The 18,862-nt window shown below is 38.4% G+C and overlaps 1 protein-coding gene across 1 annotated transcript in view; it reads left to right on the top strand.

The window, feature by feature from the left end:
- Mgam (maltase-glucoamylase) overlaps window positions 1-18,862 on the top strand; it is a 208,646-nt gene that overhangs the window by 108,687 nt on the left and 81,097 nt on the right. The window contains exons 67-80 of the mRNA XM_071611523.1: window positions 215-303; window positions 2,308-2,357; window positions 2,806-2,973; window positions 5,584-5,736; window positions 6,071-6,271; window positions 8,634-8,788; window positions 9,867-10,035; window positions 10,298-10,394; window positions 11,226-11,338; window positions 12,477-12,602; window positions 13,722-13,850; window positions 14,109-14,219; window positions 14,507-14,569; window positions 18,590-18,724. Of these exons, the coding sequence (XP_071467624.1) occupies window positions 215-303; window positions 2,308-2,357; window positions 2,806-2,973; window positions 5,584-5,736; window positions 6,071-6,271; window positions 8,634-8,788; window positions 9,867-10,035; window positions 10,298-10,394; window positions 11,226-11,338; window positions 12,477-12,602; window positions 13,722-13,850; window positions 14,109-14,219; window positions 14,507-14,569; window positions 18,590-18,724 (1,759 nt within the window). The remainder of the gene's footprint in view (window positions 1-214; window positions 304-2,307; window positions 2,358-2,805; window positions 2,974-5,583; window positions 5,737-6,070; window positions 6,272-8,633; window positions 8,789-9,866; window positions 10,036-10,297; window positions 10,395-11,225; window positions 11,339-12,476; window positions 12,603-13,721; window positions 13,851-14,108; window positions 14,220-14,506; window positions 14,570-18,589; window positions 18,725-18,862) is intronic.

Here is an 18,862-nt window from a genome sequence, read left to right as displayed (position 1 = left end):
GCCTCCTACATAAACATTTAGTGATAATGGTTGGGGTATTTCTATCTCATGTGACATTATTTAGTCTAGAGAAAGTAACACCTTCTAATTTGTCCTTTGTTCCTGAAATTAGCAGAACCATCTTTTCCAAGTAACTTTGAAATATGAAGGAAGCATTTGACAAAATGCTTTCAGTCCTGACCTTTGTGTGTTATGTAACTCGTGTTTCCTACAGTCGGCAGAACCCCCTTGGTCTCATCATTGCCCTGGATGAGAACAATGAAGCATCAGGAGAACTTTTCTGGGATGATGGGGCATCGATAGGTGAGTCTGTTATGAGAAAGTGTTGCTTGCCCTCCTACGTCTGGGTGTTATGGCCCCTCACTCTTGCTGGTCATGCAGCTGGAGGAGAAATATCCCAGGCACAGTAGCAAAAGTCACTAGAGAGAAGAGTTTGTTTCTGATTGTGCTACTTGAGATGTATCAAATAACCACCAATGTGAGGACAACAGGTTTCTATTTCTCAGCAGTATGCCATTGGCCAGTGATCTATAATAGGCTCTCGTTTTATTATGTATGAATACCTGAATGGCATATGGTCTATAATATTCCAATAATTCATCAGTAATGTAAATGTCTTCCCCCCAAATACTTAGCAACAAATGTCAAGGACATATCAGTAAGGCCAGGAGTATGTACTTTTGGAGTATATCTGCATCTAAGTATGTTTTGCAACATGTTTCTGGCACCAGTTAGTAACATTGTTGAGGTCCTTCTTAGGAAATAGATTCCCTTAATGCATATTCCTAAACGCTCTTGGAAGGAAATCTCTTCAATGTTACTATTGGAAAGAGAGGGAAGATCCATAGCTTCTTTGAGACTCTATTTATAATTTCCTTAATGTCAAGGTGTAGCTTTTTAAATATTATCCAATTTTTTTATTTGAATGTTTCACTGATTGGAAAGATGGAAAATCTTCAATGTAAACCATATACTCAGGTACTGTTTATAATGATTACCAGTGAAGTAAATTAACATCTATCACAGCCATCTGTATATTAGCTCACCAGAACTTGTGTTCTTGTAGTTGAATGTTTGTACATTTGAACCAACACATCACAAGTACTTCCTATTCCCATACTTTTCAACCTCTGTTCTAGGCTCTGCTTGAACAAATTCAACTTTTGTAGATGATACATGTAAATGAGATCATATAGTATTTTCTTTCTTTGCTTTGTGTAGCTTGTGTCTCTTACTATGGAGTACTCCTGCTTCACCCATATTGTCAGAAATGACAAGATTTTCTTATTTTTAAGGCTAAATAATATTCCTTTTATGTATTACCACAATTTGTTCTCCATTGATCTGTAGGTTGACCATTTGGTTATTTCTATATTTCAGTTATTGTGAAAACTATATTAAAAACTTAAAGTTAAGGGCTAAAGGCATAATTCCTTGGAGAAAAAAAAATAGGGAATAGGTTTTTATACAGTGGTCTTGGAAGTATTTAATTGGAGTTGACACCAAAACTAGTATAGATAAGAAAAGTAAAAAATTAAACCAGTGGGACTACATCAAGCCAGAAAGCTTCTGCTCAACTTGACAATCAACAGTAGGAAAAGGGAGCCCACAGATGGGGAAATATGTGCAAACCACATATCTGCTAAGTGTCTTAACACAAAAATACATCATGAAAATTGTGTTTCAATAGGAAGTGAATAAATAACCAGATTTTAAAATTGGACATAGGATTTGAATATAAATTTTTTCCAAAGAAAACATAAAATTGACTAAGACATATATGTAAAGGTCCTTAAAAATCACTAATCGGCAGAGAAATTACATTGAGATATCTTTTCATACCTGTTAGGATGCTTACTGTGAAAAAGAGGACATAGCAAGTGTGGATGATCATGAGGAGAAAGTGGAACAAAACTGTTTAAAGTGCAAACTGGTACAGAATTTTGGGATGCAATATAGAAGTTCCGCAAAGTATTGAAAATAGAACTATCCTATGATCCAGCAATCCCACTTCTGAGTATATATCTAATAAGATGAAATTGGCTTGTCAAATAGATGTGTGCACCCCCATGTTAATTGCAGCATTATTCATAAGAGCTAAGATATAGAAACACCTGTGATCACATGTAGATGAATGAATATATATTGTGGGATAGTACTGTATATATATTGTGGGATAGTACTGCATCATGAAAGGAAGGAAATCCTGCCCCTAGGATCTGCAGAATGACCTTTAAGAAGAGGTAGATGGAAATTGTTCTTGTGTGGTGGGCAGGCCATTCTGACTCGTCTTTCTTCTGCTTTCAGATACTGTGGCCAATAAAGTTTATCTTTTCTGTGAGTTTTCTGCCACCCAAGTGAGTACCACATTTTTATGAATCTTAGGAATAAGATTTTGTCTACCATAGGTTCATATGTGCTTGTGAATGTGTGTAATTATGTTTCTATCTTCATAAAAATAAGTAAATGATAACAATAATGGCTACAGGTAAACAACACAATGCCATATAAGACTTCAGTCCCAATAATGTATCATCCATCTTATCAAAAGAAGGCAATAATATTGATAAATTTTTTAACTCAATGTGAATTTCTAAAATGAGTGTGTGTGTCTGTTCCTGATTGCTTTGTTTTCTCAGAGTAATATGAAAGTAAGTTTATACACACAGCATTTGTTAGTTGGGAGAGCTAAGAGGTATTCAGAGCAGTGGGGAGCTTCTGGCTAGGATGGAACATTTGAGTGGCTAGAGAATCTGTGTTTTAGAGGCACAGCTTTGTGCTTCATTGTGCTATTTTGACTTTCAGAACCGCCTGGATGTGAAGATTTCACAAGCAACCTACAAGGATCCCAATAATTTAGCATTTCAGCAGATTAAAATCTTTGGGACACAGGAACCCAGCAACGTTACAGTGAAACACAATGGTGTCCTGAGTCAGACTGCTCCCAAGGTCACATATGATGCTCAGCTGAAGGTAAAAATCCATGTATTGAGGTTGTTTTTCCAGAATTATTCATAGCACCTTGGTTTTCCTGCTTCCTGAGGTTGTGTGGATGCCTGTGGTGGGGAAGTCAGGGGCCTGGGAATGGAAGTGGTGAAGAGGTGATGGGCAGAGCTAGTAAGACAGGGAGGTCCTGCTCAGCAGGGATGATGATCCCACTTTCCCCAGCCTCTCAGAGTTCTCCTCTGTCTCACTGGCTTCACTTTCAACATTTTAGTTACAGGATACATAAGAGAGCAGAGTTAGGAAAGTGTGGAACAGGTAAGAAGAAAAGGGATCTGGAAGCTGATGGCTGATGCTGAAAGGTAAAGTTGGGAGGAAGGAGTCCCATGAATTCAAATACTGAAGTTCCCACTTTTTGAAAACTTTAAAGAGATGAGTAGAAGTTATCTCCAACACATATATTCTAAAAAACCAGTTTAGGACTAAGAATTGGTGATTCCACTTGATGGGTACCTATTTGGTTAGTTAATAATAATAAATAATTTCTCAATGATTGTGAGGAGACATGGCCATCCTGAATAGCCTATAATTATTCACTCTGATGCTGAGTCTTATGAGAAATCCTTTCTTCCAATGGTCCTGACCACAGTACCTGGCATTGTAGCTTCTGGGTTAACATGATTCATGAGAGACCTTCCAAATTTGGGGAAAATACGTCAGTTTAGTCCTGTACTATCATGGCAGTAGACTTTTTGTTCTGAAAGCACATTTGAGGACATACATATTATGAAGTTAGGAATAAATTTCTGTATGGCGGGTTATGTATATGGCAAAGTGCAAGGTATAGGAAGGATTCATGTGGGAAAACAAGCTCAATTCATATTTGATTAATAAGTTAATTAATAAGACCTGAGGAACTCCTTTATTGTTTGAATGTGGGTAGTGAGGTGTCATGATTTATACACATGAACAATTGGGAAGACACCCAGGACCAAATCAACATATAGGAAATGGTTCGCTCATGTTTTAATTGATGTTTAAAGTTTATTGGAGCAGTTGAGCTGAGCTTTGTTCAGACAACAGGTCTGGTGCTGGGCCTAGAAAGTGGCATGTCAGGTCTGGATTCATCAGCTACAAGGGAAAGGAAGCCCCAAATGGTAACAAGCTGGACTTTTTTTTTTTCTTTCTGCAAGTCATTGTATAGAAGTAGACACTAGTAATAGACATAGTAGTTTACAGGCTGGCATAGTTCAATGGCTCAATGTTGTTGTGATTGAGGTCTTTTCTTCTCTTGTGATAGGAAGTGGCTGCTTAGTTTCTGTCAGCATGCACTGGTTGTAGGACATTATAGGAAGAGAGAGAGGAAAGAGTGTGTAGGGAGACAGATGGAAGAGGTATAGGGATAGGATAGAAAATACTCTTAAATCTAGAAATAAATACCTGGCCAGAAACTCTCCAGGAACTAGTACTCACATTTTCATGGTCATAGCTATACTACATAGTCAAAAACGGAGCTATTTTGAGGAATTTTGTTTACTAAAATTTGGGAAAGAGCAAGGAAGAAAGCAATGAATTATGTCTTCCTGAAGGGGCATTTTTATGGCAAATCACTCCAAGTTGAGAGAGCAGAATAAGCCAACTCAGACTGAGAATAGTCCTGCATTGTCAGTCCATAAATCTCGGGTACCCACCTTAAGTTGGATTCTCTTTGCAAGAACATTGCTCTGAACATGACAAAACTAGTGGTCACACTTTGGAGGATGTGTGGTGCCAAATCAAGACAGTCACACTTGATTGATTCTAACACAGTCTCAATGATCTTTGAAACATGGTCTTGTTGGAGGTGGGGGTAGGGTGATCTTTGTAGGAAAGACAGGTGCAAGACATAAGCAGAGAAACAGGGAAAAAGTTGATGATCCTTAAAATGAGGTCTTATTGCTTCAACAAATGAGAATGTTAAATATGCAAATTGCTGTTTAAAGACATGCCAAAGATAAGAAAAACACACAGAAAAACATTAAATTTTGGCATGACAGGTGGTCTCCTAAAAGCTTTCAAGTTTTGAGTATCTGGGTGTAGAGAACTGAAGACCCTTAGATGTTAGAAATGGAAGAATATGCAAAGATTTTTCCAAATCACCAGTTTTGCAGTTTTTAAAACTGAGGCCCAAAGTATTGAAATAATTGTCTATGATTCCAAAGAGAAAAGGAAATGAGGACATAGACAAATGATTCTATTCCTCTGTTCTTACCACCACTATAGTCCGGTAGGAGACATTGGTTTGGCGACTGGATGGCAAGAAGGTAAACTTAATGTCAGATTAGCAAGAAATTCATTGACAAAATGAAGAGGTGAAGGACTCAGGAAAGGAAAGGAAAAGGGTGATCACAGCAGGTTTTATTTGATCTCATTCTTTCCACAATAAAATGCTCAAGATTTTGATAGAGTTGTGACATTTGCCATATTGCTACTGAATATTTCCTCTTCCATATGTATAGCTCCTTCATAGTAACTACAATCAAATGACACTTAGATTGCTGAGAGTCTGGTCTGATGCCTACATGTGTAATTAAAAATACTTAGACATTACCAGGCCTTTGTCCAGCAAAGGAAATTTTCCTTTGTTTTCCACTCCTTCAGGTTGCCATCATCACAGAGATCAGTCTTGTGCTGGGAGAGGAATACACAGTGGAGTGGAACACAATCATCAGAGATGAAGAAAAAATAGACTGCTACCCTGATGAGCATGGTGCTTCTGAAGCAAACTGCATTGCCCGAGGCTGTGCCTGGGAGGTAACCTCACTGAGGTGTTGATGGACACCCAGATCTTTAACCTTAGGCAGCAATTTCTTGAGCATAGCCCTAGTACCCAGGTGCCTACTTCAATTCCATAGAAACAGGGCTTCCAAGGAACCTGGTCTTGAAGATTAAGTGTGGATTGAAATGGTATATTTTTAATAAGTATTTTGCTTTGTGTCTAGAAATTTACTTTTTGTCAATATCTTATTATATGTACATGAAAGAATGATGTGTTGGCTCCATCTCATACAGATTGCCTTCTCTGATTATTTCTATTTGACAACTCTAGGACCACCTGTTGATCTACAATCTCAACTTTCCTTTCCAGGAATCCAGTTCTGTTGGAGTCCCTCATTGTTATTTTGTCAATGATCTGTACTCTGTGAGCAATGTCCAGTACAACTCCCATGGGGCCACGGCTGACATCGCCTTAAAGCCTTCTGTTTATGCCAACACCTTCCCCTCCACACCTGTGAATCCCCTCCACCTGCAGGTGACCTACCATAAGGATGAAATGCTGCAATTTAAGGTAAACATGGTACTTGTATCAGGTACTGAGTAGGCCCTTTTTAGTGACATCATATTTTCAAGTTAGGTTATAGAACTCTAAAATGTGAAATTCTTTTAAGGTTCAATTTATAGGGCATTAGATTACTGTCCTATTTCAAACATAATGGGAATTCATTGCCAGTGAGACCTGTTGTAATTTGCAATTGAAGATGTTTTGTGGCTATTCTAAGGAGGTTTTGGGAGAACAAAACAGAGAGAGACAAGTTAAGATGTTCTCAAATATGTGTTCCAGTGGGGTTTGAGATTGGATGACTATAGGAAAAGAGATGGGGAAAAGTGGATATTTTAGACTAAGATGGTAGGGTTTACATTATCTGGTGACTTTATGGTAAATGTAGATAAGGGAGAGGGAGACTTGAAAAATGAATACCATATTTTTGTCATGTCTGTGTTGACAATGGTGACATTACCTGAAATGAGGAAGTACTGAATAGGTTTGTATGTTTTCAGTGTAAGAGTTTGATTTTGTGTGGTGAGCCGTTCCTATAGACCGTGGCCGCCATTAGAAGATGGCGCCGGCTTCCACTGTGGCCTGTGATAAACAACTCCTTTTTTGGAGAGTTGGCACGTAATCCTTTATCACCCTATGAGAAAGCTCCACGAGGCAGCTTTGCATTGGGGCTTGAGATGCTTTATTAAGGCTGGGAGGGGCATCCGAGAGGGAGAAGAAGAAATATCAAGGGCCTGAATAAACTGCTGAAAGAAGATTCCTGAGTTGCGTCTTCCTTGCGGGCAAGGGGTCGTGACAATTTTGAACACTGAAATTGAGGTCTCTTAAATAGCCATTGAAATGCAATAATTTCTTTTCCTTATATTGTTTAATTACATCTAAAGCCTACGTGTGGACTAGCTGTTTTTGTGTCTATTTCCCTTGTAAACTGTCAGCTTTTCTGTGGTCAGAATGTGTCTTTCCTCTTTGTGCTTCTGAAACGTAACACAGAGGCTCATGGATAGTACTTGTTCACCTGTGCGACATCAACTTGGACTCTCAGATCTGTAACATGTGCTAATGTAAGGAATGATGTCTGTTTTCTTTGTTGTTATTTTCTGTATTTGTTCTTGTTTTTAGTGTCCTTACTATAGCATTGATGTTTGGTGGTGGGCCCATAAAGGCTCAAAATTGAAGAACTTGCTTTCAGCTAGTCCACCACTTTCCATACAGTTTCTCTCTCCGAAACACTTGCATCTTGCTGAGATGCCTTTAATACTCTGTGCCTTTGTTTTTGCTGTTGCTTTACAAAAATGATTGATCTCATTTCTTGTGCTTGCTTATAGCTTCAAAGTTTATGACTCAGGCTGTAATTCTCCCATGGAACTACTTCAATGACCCAGAAACATTGTTAGGCATCTCCTTGCTGTACTTTTAGAATTTCTAGAGTTGTACATTTACTCACATTACCAAATTGTCATGAATCCTTCTCTTTAACTATCCATTAGCAAGAGAAATTCTTAAAACCATAGCCTTTTGTAATTAAGTTCATATCCAAAGTTGCCTTTATATATTATGCAGGCATTTGTGAGGTACTCAGAAATGATTAATCTATCATTTTTAGCAAGGATATCTCTAATTATCTTAATCCAAGTTCATATTGTGAATGAAATAATTTTAAATATTGAATACTTTTAGATATTTATATATATTACTATACAAACACAAAATAATAAAGGATACAGTTATAAACCACGCTCATTTCACAATGAAGTTACAAGTTAGCCCAAAGAGTCAAGGGAATTGATACTGTACTTGAAGCCTTAATAATAAAATATGATGGATTTAGATAAAAATATTAAATCTGATGTTGTTCTTTGATATGTCACTTAAATCCCACATATCATGTCTTAAAGAATGCAAATATATACCATTTAGATTCATTGCCAATGATGTTCACATTCTTCTAAGGGTGTAGATTTAGAGTATTATTCATGCCTAAATTATTTTTGACAGACAATAATTTTCCATTTACTCAATGTATATGTTGTTTGGTAAAATTCTCATTATGGTGTGATTAACTCAAAATAATCAGATTATCCATTTAGCAAGCATCTCATTAATGATGATAAAATTAAACATCTCTTCTAAGCATTTTTTTCTTTTTTATTCTAATTTGTTATATGTGACAGCAAAATGCAGAATAATGCACATTACACATATACAGCATAATATTTCATATCTCTGTTTGTATACAATGTATATTAATAACATCCATGTTTTCATACATGTACTTAGGTATCATCAATGTAATTAAACTGTGTTTAATTGTAACCCAGAACTTATTCCCTGTATCTATATTCTTATTTAAAGTCAGTTTCTTCTGCTCTAGATTTATGACCCCAGCAAGAGTCGTTATGAAGTCCCAGTCCCCTTGAACATAACAAGGACTCCATCCAGCACCCCAGAGAGTCGACTCTATGATGTCCTCATTAAGGAGAATCCATTTGGAATAGAAATTCGCCGTAAGAGTACAGGCACTGTAATGTACGTGGCTCTTTTCTAATTTGGAATTTCCATGTAACTGTACATTTCTTGTCTGGCCTATTGTCCTGATTGGTTACTGGCTCAGGCCTCTTCTGTCCATTTCCAGATCCATGAGTAAGCTATTTCCTTCAGCTGTGTTCTTAGGGGAAGGTGTTTGGCAATCTGGAATGATGGCTGAATCTGTTGCATGTTTGGGGAGTTCATCCATTCAGTGTTTATGGGTTATTTCACTATATTAGGTATTGTTTTAGGTACTATATTCATAGATGGATAATTCCTCTGATCTCACCACTGTAACAATAATTTAAATGACAATATTATAAGGAAGTTGATGTTGATAAGTAAACGAACAGGTGAACAGGTAATCAAGAGTTATGGTAGGTTATTGCTTTTGATATTGTGATGAGAGTAGGTTCATTGAAGGGTTAACTTTTGAAGTTGATTCTGGATGGAGAGAAGGAAACCCCTATATGGGGCCTTTGGAGTAGGGAAAAGCATTTGTGATAGACCAAGAACATAGGTCAAGATATAGGATGACACTTGGCATGTCAAGGAATAGAACAAAATCAAGGAAGCGAGCAAGGAGGTGAGTGGTGGGAGATGAAGCTAGGGTGTCAGGAAGGCTTAGATCAGGTGCAGCCTGGAAGGCTTCATGAGGTGTGTCCATGAGAAGCCATGGAAGAGGGTCATCAGGGAGTGACATGACGAGAGATACTTAAACATATCCGTCTGGAAAGCTGTAGGGAATGGACTATTCAAGGGAAAGAGCTGAAGGAAGACTTGTGTGGAGTGTTAGCAGCTGAGATGGTGAGATGGATTGAATTTGGTTTTGTGGAGTGAACCCTGAAAACAGGCCTTGTAATTGAGAAATAGAATATGAAGGAAAACTCCCAAGTTCATAGCGGGGATATCTGTGATTATTGTCATCAGAAAGACTTTGTGGTGTGTTTGGGAGATGTTGGGTTCTGGGTTGTGGTGACAATCAAAGCTTCTGTTGTCCTTAAAAAGTCAGCATTTGGAAGGCAATAGGCAAGGTGATTTTCTTTTCTGAATGTACCCTTTTGTGTGTGTGTTGCAGTTGGGACTCTCAGCTCCTTGGCTTCACCTTCAATGACATGTTCCTCCGCATCTCCACCCGCCTGCCCTCCAAGTACATCTATGGCTTTGGGGAAAATGAGCACACAGCCTTCAGGAGAGACTTGAACTGGCACACGTGGGGCATGTTTTCCAGAGATGAACCCCCCGGGGTAAGCAAGGAGCCCTGTGGATATGTGCTTCTCTGCCTCTTTCCTCCCACATACATCATGGTCACCTTGTGCTACATGATCCCAGACTCAGATTTTCTTTTTCTGCTCTTAGACTATAGGATAATTTTCATTTGTGCTTTTTATATGTTTTACTCCTTTTAGATGGAAGACCAAATCCATCTCAGTAAACAAGTTTTTCTAGGATTCTTTATCATGTGCAATGACTTCTAACCTCCTTTGATTTCTCCCCTGTGACACTCAGTACAAGAAGAATTCCTATGGCGTCCACCCCTACTACATGGGACTAGAGGAGGACGGCAGTGCCCATGGAGTTCTACTGCTGAATAGCAATGCCATGGGTAGGATGATGCCAGCACTCCTTCTATTGTTGTCTCCCAGTCAGTCATCCTGTGAAACTGTAGAATGTCCTTGACCTAGCAGCTTTCTAATGTCAAAATTATTTAGAGGACAGTGGCTGTTTTTCTTCTTTCCATTCTGTTGACTTCAGCCTTGTAGCATGAGATAACAAGATTTAGTATAATTCTATTTTGACAGAAATTCCATATGAAGGATAGGAAGTCCAAGTTAGTCCCAGGTGTCCTAGAGGTTATTAAGTTGGAAGTATCTGCATAGATGATATTCATGTTGAATTAAGTCACAGCACTCACATCTTTAAGTATGAAGATATTAATTTATTCTGTATATAAGATACGGTTGAAAATTCAGGGCCGGGGGATAAAAATGTCTACATTAAGACTGGTGTACTCTGAAAAAGTTCCATACTACAGTTAATAATATTATATCATGTCATTTTCCTTTGTTTGACTACATACAAGGCTTAAGGAGATGTTATCATTGGTGGATGCTGGGTGAGGTACACACAGACCTTTTGAGTAATCTTTTTGCCACTCCATATGTCTATTAAACTATTCTGAAGTAGAAGTTATATCAATAGTTTTAAAATAACATAATGATAATTACAATGAGATAATGAGGCATACCAAAGGGAAAACTTCCTGGGGTGGGACTCTGTAGACTTTCACTGAACTATTACAATTTCATTTGGGTGCAGTACAGAATGTGTGCTGTTAAGTAGAGTGCAAGAGAATGAAGTTAGGGATTTCACAGATTGTTCCTTGTCTTGTAGGTTTCTAGCTTAGTTTTCATTTGTCACTTTCCTATCTTTTCAGATGTGACTTTCCAGCCCACACCTGCTCTGACATACCGTACCACAGGGGGAATTCTGGATTTTTATGTGTTCTTGGGGCCAACTCCAGAGCTTGTCACTCAACAGTACACAGAGGTAGGATGAAATTCAACTGATCATCAAGTATTTATATGGCACATTCCATGTTCCCAAATACTCATTCATTATTAAAACTCACTCTGACAAGTAGACCTTAGGCTCTAAGGTCTTTCTTAGAGCCAGGCATATTATATATTAACAAGCAATAGGTACCTTCCAATAACCATTAAATTATAGTCTAATTATTTCACATTAGGTAAAGTAGTCACTGCACCTGAGGTAATACTGAGCCTAGTGGTGTGAAGTGAAGATGGATAGGATAAGATCCTAGTGCTGAGAGTTGTGGTAGTGGTATAGGTAAGAGTGGTTGTGGAATGTTGAGGTGGGGAAATGACCATATGTGTGAGGATTGTAGTAGTGGTGCTTAAGGTACTAATGATGGTAAGGGTAATGGTGAGAGTATTCGAGGTACGAGTGGTGGTGATAGAGATGTTAACAATGGTAATGGTCATCTGCTGTTGGTTAAAGTGGTGGGGATGGTAGTTATGAGCATGTTGGGTATGTTGATGATGGTGATTGTGTGGTGATAGGGAAGATGATGGGGTGAAAATGCTGGGGATTGTGTGGGTGATGGGGTTGTGATAGTGAAGATGGGGGACTGATGTGATGGTAATGGAGGTAATATTTGGGACTGTTGAAGACAGTTGTAATTTTTGTGATAACAAAAACAAATTCTGTCACTCTTACTGCATGTCAGACCATTTAAATGTATTAAGTCATTAAGTCCTCATCAAAACAGCGTGGGGCAGACATTACAATTATGTTTAATTTGCCAGTGAAGAATTGAAACATGAAGAGATTACTTAATTTTGTTCAAGGTCACAGAACCAGGAGGACATGAGCCTGTGTGTTAACCAGGCACTTTCCCTCTGGGATCTGTTCTCTTCAGCAATAACCTAGGCCACCTCTCGGAATGAGAGTAAATTTAGATTGTACAGAATTCCAAGAGAATGAACTTTAGTCTCGAAAGAAGCTTTCTCAAGGTATCCTAGTAATTTTATATCTGCTGAGTTTTCTCTGGATTTGAATATGTTGATTGTCTATCTTGGGGCACTAGAAAAATATTCTTATTATTTGTTGTACAACTTCATTTGAGTCATTCCTGTAAGGAATAATATTTCTGTCCATATTCTAGGTGATTGGCCGACCTGTGATGGTACCTTACTGGTCCCTGGGGTTCCAGCTGTGTCGCTATGGATATGAGAATGATTCTGAGATTTCCAGCTTGTATGATGAGATGGTGGCTGCCCAGATCCCCTATGTATGTCTCAGTATTGGTGCACTGGCTCTATGAGCTCATAGCCAACTCAGGCTTCTCTGTGTCTGTATTTATTTGTTGGGTTTTTGTGGGGTTCAGCAAAAGCACAAAAGTTTTTTTCTGACTTGATGACACTTTGAGTTCCATCCTGACTGTAATTGAGGTGGGGCCTAGCTTCCATATTATAGCAGTGTAGACTCAGTGACTCAGAGTAAGAAGATAGGGCAGGGTCCAGAACTTTTCTACTCTAGTATGATTCCATTTCTTTTATTGATTTTTAGACATTTTTCTAAAAGTCCTTGGCACCATGAGATTAAATTTCCCTCAAGAATAGTAGTGGTAATTAAATAAAATTAGTCCCAATTCAATGATTATGTATTGATGAATCCCAAAATTTTTGTATTGCAAACATTATTTTATCAGTGCTGAGCTACTCACTGGCTGAATGTAGGGCTTCTAGATATGTTTCCAAAGGAAATACACATGGTAATAAATTCTTATCATCCATTTGAGGAGAAGCAGGATTGAATAATTATAACTGATCCTGCAGAGCAGTTTCAAATTGAATTTTATTCTACTCATTGTTCAATTATTTGCAATTGTTCCATTAATGGGAAATACATCATGCAATGTACCATATTCTTATAAGACAGCTATTTCTAATTACCTCTGAGATTGCATGCCGACAGTAATTATGAGAATTTGTTTTTCTTTTTTTAAGTTTTGAAGCCAACATACCATCCAGATTGTATTACAACTGAGTAGCTAACTTTTTTTTTTTCTTCTTAATATAAACTGTTTTTATCAGGGGCAACACTGGGGGAGGGAATGCAATCAAACCTTATAATAGCTATTGACAAAGTAATTTCCCTATTATATTCTCACAATAGCCGTGATATAGAGGCTTTATCATCCTATTTTTACTGATTTATATTATATCTCTATTTTGAGTAAAAGTTTGAAAAATTAGATGAATTTTCTAGTTTCCACACTGAAAGAGCTAGGATTGGCAAGAGTCAACAGGAAGCCATTTCAATTCACCATCAGCAGGGGAGAGTGTTTCTCCTCTGGGAGCTGGACTTTCAGCACCAGCAGCCACTGTTTCCTTGTGTCCTTCCCCAGGATGTGCAGTACTCAGACATTGACTACATGGAGCGCCAGCTGGACTTTACCCTCAGCCCCAAGTTTGCTGGGTTTCCAGCCCTGATCAATCGCATGAGGGCTGATGGGATGCGGGTCATCCTCATCCTGGTGAGTCCTTTTGTGCCTGTGTGGATGGAGTGTGTTGGGAGGAGGACTGGGCTTTGTGGAGAACCACATTTCTTGTGCCTCTATCCATATGAAGAACAGAGAACTCCAAGTACAATATGAAGAGTATATTTCCAGAGATTCCCAGAAACTCTAGAGGGCAGGTGGAAGCTAGGGACCTCCCAATGAAGAAGTTCTTTTTCTCTGTCCCTTTTCAATCTCTCTCTTTGTTTTGCCGACTGACTTGTGCTTTGCTTGCAGGACCCAGCCATTTCTGGCAATGAGACACAGCCCTATCCTGCCTTCACTCGGGGAGTGGAGGATGATGTCTTCATCAAATATCCAAATGGTGGAGGCATTGTCTGGGGAAAGGTATGATCTAAGTGGTGACTACTAGTCTCCATCGTGGGAGAGAGCCATAGTTTGTGTGTTTGTGTGTGTTTTACCCTTTTCTTGTGGATACTGAAGTCATTAGTTTCCATTTCTTAATTAGTATTTATTGATATATTGAGGACTTTGTGGATTTCACTTTTATATTGATAAACCCTACATGATAATCAAAAATATTATTACCCTCTAGGACTGTGGTTGACAGTCTTAGGAATCCTACTTAGGTAAATTGCCTAGTGCATTGCTGTTAAATATTTTTCTCTCTGCAGGTGTGGCCTGATTACCCTGATATTGTTGTTAACAGCTCTCTAGACTGGGACAGTCAAGTGGAGGTAAAGAGCCCTTTGTGGATGTTGGGTGAAGGCCAGGTTGTTAGGAATGGAACCCATACCCACTATCCTGAACATGCCCTGCCAAAGACTTTGGCAAAACAAGGGAAAAGCTCCTAGGAAAGGTGTGCTGTGTGTCAGTCTTTGTGTGAATTACTTTAAATGCAGTTTTGTTTAATGTCTAATTGGGAGGTAGGTATTATTATCTATGGGACTTAACTGACAAAGAAGTGAAATTACTTGTCCATGGTTTTAGGAGACTGATGGTTATTTAAAATTCAAAGCCACCTGATTTCATAGGCCTATTGAGTTTCCAATGTATGAAACTTTCAAGGAAGACCAATCTTTTCTTAGAATGAGTCTGTATCTTATTGTTGTTGCCTTGAGTATTCCTTTTAACTAGTATCTCTAACCTTTGTCTTTAGTTATTGGGTCTCCCAGCTTTATTTTTACTTCTCAGGTTCCAGTATTGATTAAACATTTACTCTTGAGAGCAGGTATTTGATTGCAATGAAATTGTCCCATGCTGCTTGACCCAGGTTTCTTTCTAGCTTTACTAAGCATTTGTTGCTTGAAAGAATACATGGTTCCACACTGGTCCATGATGACTTCAGCCAGATGTTCTGGCCAAGAAGTATACCAAGGGAACTGATGCAGCCTGTCTGCTTTGTCATCAGTTGCTCTCTAATACTTTTGAGCAGGGCTGTCAGGGTGGTATCTGGCCTCTTCAGAAGAACCAATAATTTTCTGGTAGTTCTTTATCTACTTCAGCAATGATTATTCTTTCTGTACAGAAATTATAGTAGAACATGTGAAGCTTATGAATATTTGTAAAAGTACTGAGAAGTCAAAGAGAGTAGTTCCAAGGATACCTACCAAGGATCAAAGGGCCATAAAATATGGCTTCTATATGGCCATCAAGGTAGCATAAGTTGTAATGTCTTGAAACTCTCAAGGATTAATCAGAAAAAAAGAGTATTGTGGGAACAATGTACAGTATCTATAAATTTTGCTATTTGCTACTATAGGATCTCAGGGGTGAAGGCTCTGCTTAGGGGACACTTCCTATACTGGAGGATCCTAGTCAGTGGATGGAGGGATAAGAGAAAGACATTAATAAGGGATGGAACTGGCACAGTTAGGCCACATGTTCATGCCTTATCCAGACTAGTTAATTTTGGTGGCCAGTGGTCATTCTTAGAGATAAAGACTGATATTAAGACTAGGACAGTCTGGGGACTGAGGGCTCAGTTCTGGGACACAGGAGGGAGTATAGTACTAGTTGGTCTGTGACTTTTGATTCCCAGGTGGTAACAGTAGCACTCTAGAATCAAAATGAGATACTCATATTTTTGTTCAGATTATCTGGCATTATATTCTGCATTCTTAATTTTTGCAGTACATAGATAAAGTAAAAGAAATAGAATCTTACCGGGGAAGATTGGTAGGAATGATTCAAAATCAATTCAAGATTATTTTTTTCTTTTGACTAGTACCGAATCATTATCTGTCTCTCACCCTTTCATTCTTTCTCTTTCTCCCTCGTTCTTCTTCCTATCAATTCACCTAAGTATTAATTTTTCATCTATTATTTGTGTATGTATCTACTTTCTAGCTAATAAGGAAATGAGAAAGAAAACCTTAATACTTGTTTTTTCATTTCTTACTGAGGATTGTTTGAGGTTTAGTGATCCAGGCAATCCATAAGGACATAGAATCAAGTCATGCCATAGCCAATCTGACACACAAATTCGCTGTCTTTAGTAGAAGGTCATTTTCATTATTGAAGGGATTGGCTGTTACCTTGAGTTCATGAATTAACACAGTTCATCAGCCATTTGGGACTGCCATATTGAGGGGATTCAGAAGTCCGTGTGGCTGTTTGGTTATCTCAGTGATGAGGGAGCATCATTTGATATTTGGTGGGCAGTGACTAGGGATGCTCTTACCTCTAATAGCAGGGGATTCTTCACAAAGAATTCTCTTGACCCCAATGTGAAATTGTACCTTTGATGAGAAATGCTTCATTTGGGTACCAAAAATATATTAGATAGCTTGTAAGAGATTATTGGTAATTAGAATAATTATAACCATTAAATTAGTAGTACCCATGTGCTGAGACGAATTAAAGTGAGATTATTGATGTTGAGATCTGGCATTCCTGAGGGTAATATAAAACAAGCAAGCAAATAAGCAAATAAGCAAGTAAATGTTCATCCATGAAGTAGTGGAAAAGCAGATTTCTGAGTCTGAATTTCCCTGTTTGATTCAGTAAGTTTGTGGTGGCATCTAGGAATTGAATTACAGTATCATGCAATGGATTGTAATAAGTAATTCTGAGAGCATTTGTGCAGATGTGAACATCACAATTTCAGGACAGAAGCGATATGGCAAGAGTTGAATTTGGATAGAACTTTGTCGAAGGGGAGGGAATTTTTACTACATGGGTAAGGATCAATACAGCAGCATTTAGTAAAGTTAGAAAACCATGGTTGGGCTGAGTTACCACGTGTATCCTACAGGAGATACAGTTCTGTCTCTAAAACACCTGATCATGATTCATTTCTTTAATCCCCACTCTCCACACATACCATGGTTTCTGACATGGCCATAGCTGCAGCTCTGTTTGTGATGAAAGATTCTGTGTCTATTTCCATACTTTTCTATTTCCATTTTCTAACAAAGGAATCCAAAGTTCTCAGTGATATGGCCCCTTGCCCTTTCTGTCCTCTGAGAACCAGATCTGTGCATGATGATCCATTAGTGTTTTCTATTCTTTTTTTTTTAGAGAGCAAGAGAGAGAGATAATTTTTTTAATATTTATTTTTTAGTTATCGGCAGACACAACATCTTTTTTTGTATGTGGTGCTGAGGATCAAACCCGGGCCACACGCATGCCAGGCGAGCGCGCTACCGCTTGAGCCACATCCACAGCCCCATTAGTGTTTTCTTCTTGGTGTTCCTCATTTGACTTTTATCTAGACATATGGATCCCACTTGCCATTTTTGCATTATACAAGAAACTTGAGCTTGCCTATATCACGTCCTCTTAGGGGATTCTTCCTATTCTCCAGCATTATTTAGCTCATTACATCATATGAGGCAGAGTTTACCACAGAGGAGGCTCAATTGTTTTGAGATACACCAAGGATCAGAGTGTTTTCTAACAAACAACATAGAATATATAGACATTCAGGCATATTTGCTGCTACTGAGTGATGTTCTTCCCAAATTTAACACTGAATATTTATTATCATTCCTTTATTCTTATGACACTTTCTAAGCTCTGCCTTGTAGGGATCATAAAGACCAATCAAAAGTGTATAAGACAAAGTCTTTGATCTAAAACCCTTACAATCTATTTAAGAACTGATATGTGAATCCACTTTCCATGCTAAGTTGAAGACATTGCTTTTCCTGCTTGATGAAAGAAGCAGAAAAGAAGACATTTATTGAGGTTCCTCCTTAAATTCTTCCATATTATATTACACAAAACTGTAATGCTCACATGATTTTGAAGCCACAGAACACTAATGAATGCTAGTCTAATGTCATGAAATGTAATCTCTCCCCTCTCCCACGTTTCCAATGGATATGACACATTGCCATGCCACCTGGTCGTTGCCTTTCCTCTGGTACAGTGCCTGTGGTGTCTGCCCTTTCCAGATACAGTTGTTCCCTGGCCCCTGCAGGATTTTGGGAGAGCTTAGGAAAAGGCAGGATAGAAAGTGCAGGTTGGGAATCTGAAGCCGGGGATAGTGAGTCAGGGTGTCAATTGATAGCATTCATGATGGCATGAAAAGGAAACAGATTATGGACATTTTCAAATGTGTAAAATTCATCCATAATTCTCCTCATTGCCCTCAATGTATTCTCAATTATCAAGAATATATGGTAGGCTCTATTAAGATTTTCACTCTGCCATAATGTAGTCCAAGTCTTTACATTAATTAGGTTCTTCAAAAGTGCCTGTTGCTGTAAGATATATTCATTTGGGATAGTGAATTATAAATGTTTTTATAGGAATACCGAGCTTATGTGGCCTTCCCAGACTTTTTCCGTAACTCAACTGCCTTGTGGTGGAAGAGAGAAATTGCAGAACTGTACAACAACCCAGAGAATCCAGAGAGGAGCTTGAAGTTTGATGGCATGTGGATTGTAAGTGTGTGTGTGTTTAACTTGGTGTGATTTACCATATGAATGTCAGACTTTTAGTCAAGGTGATAGATATAACTTCCGAGAAAGACTTTGGATATGTTATGCTGCATTTCCTGAACTGATATTCCTTGTAGCTTG

Source organism: Marmota flaviventris, chromosome 1, assembly GCF_047511675.1.
Source record: "Marmota flaviventris isolate mMarFla1 chromosome 1, mMarFla1.hap1, whole genome shotgun sequence".
In the NCBI taxonomy this organism is placed as follows: domain Eukaryota; kingdom Metazoa; phylum Chordata; class Mammalia; order Rodentia; family Sciuridae; genus Marmota; species Marmota flaviventris.
The sequence above is the reverse complement of the archived record's forward strand: the minus strand, read 5'-3'. Positions and strand labels throughout refer to the sequence as shown.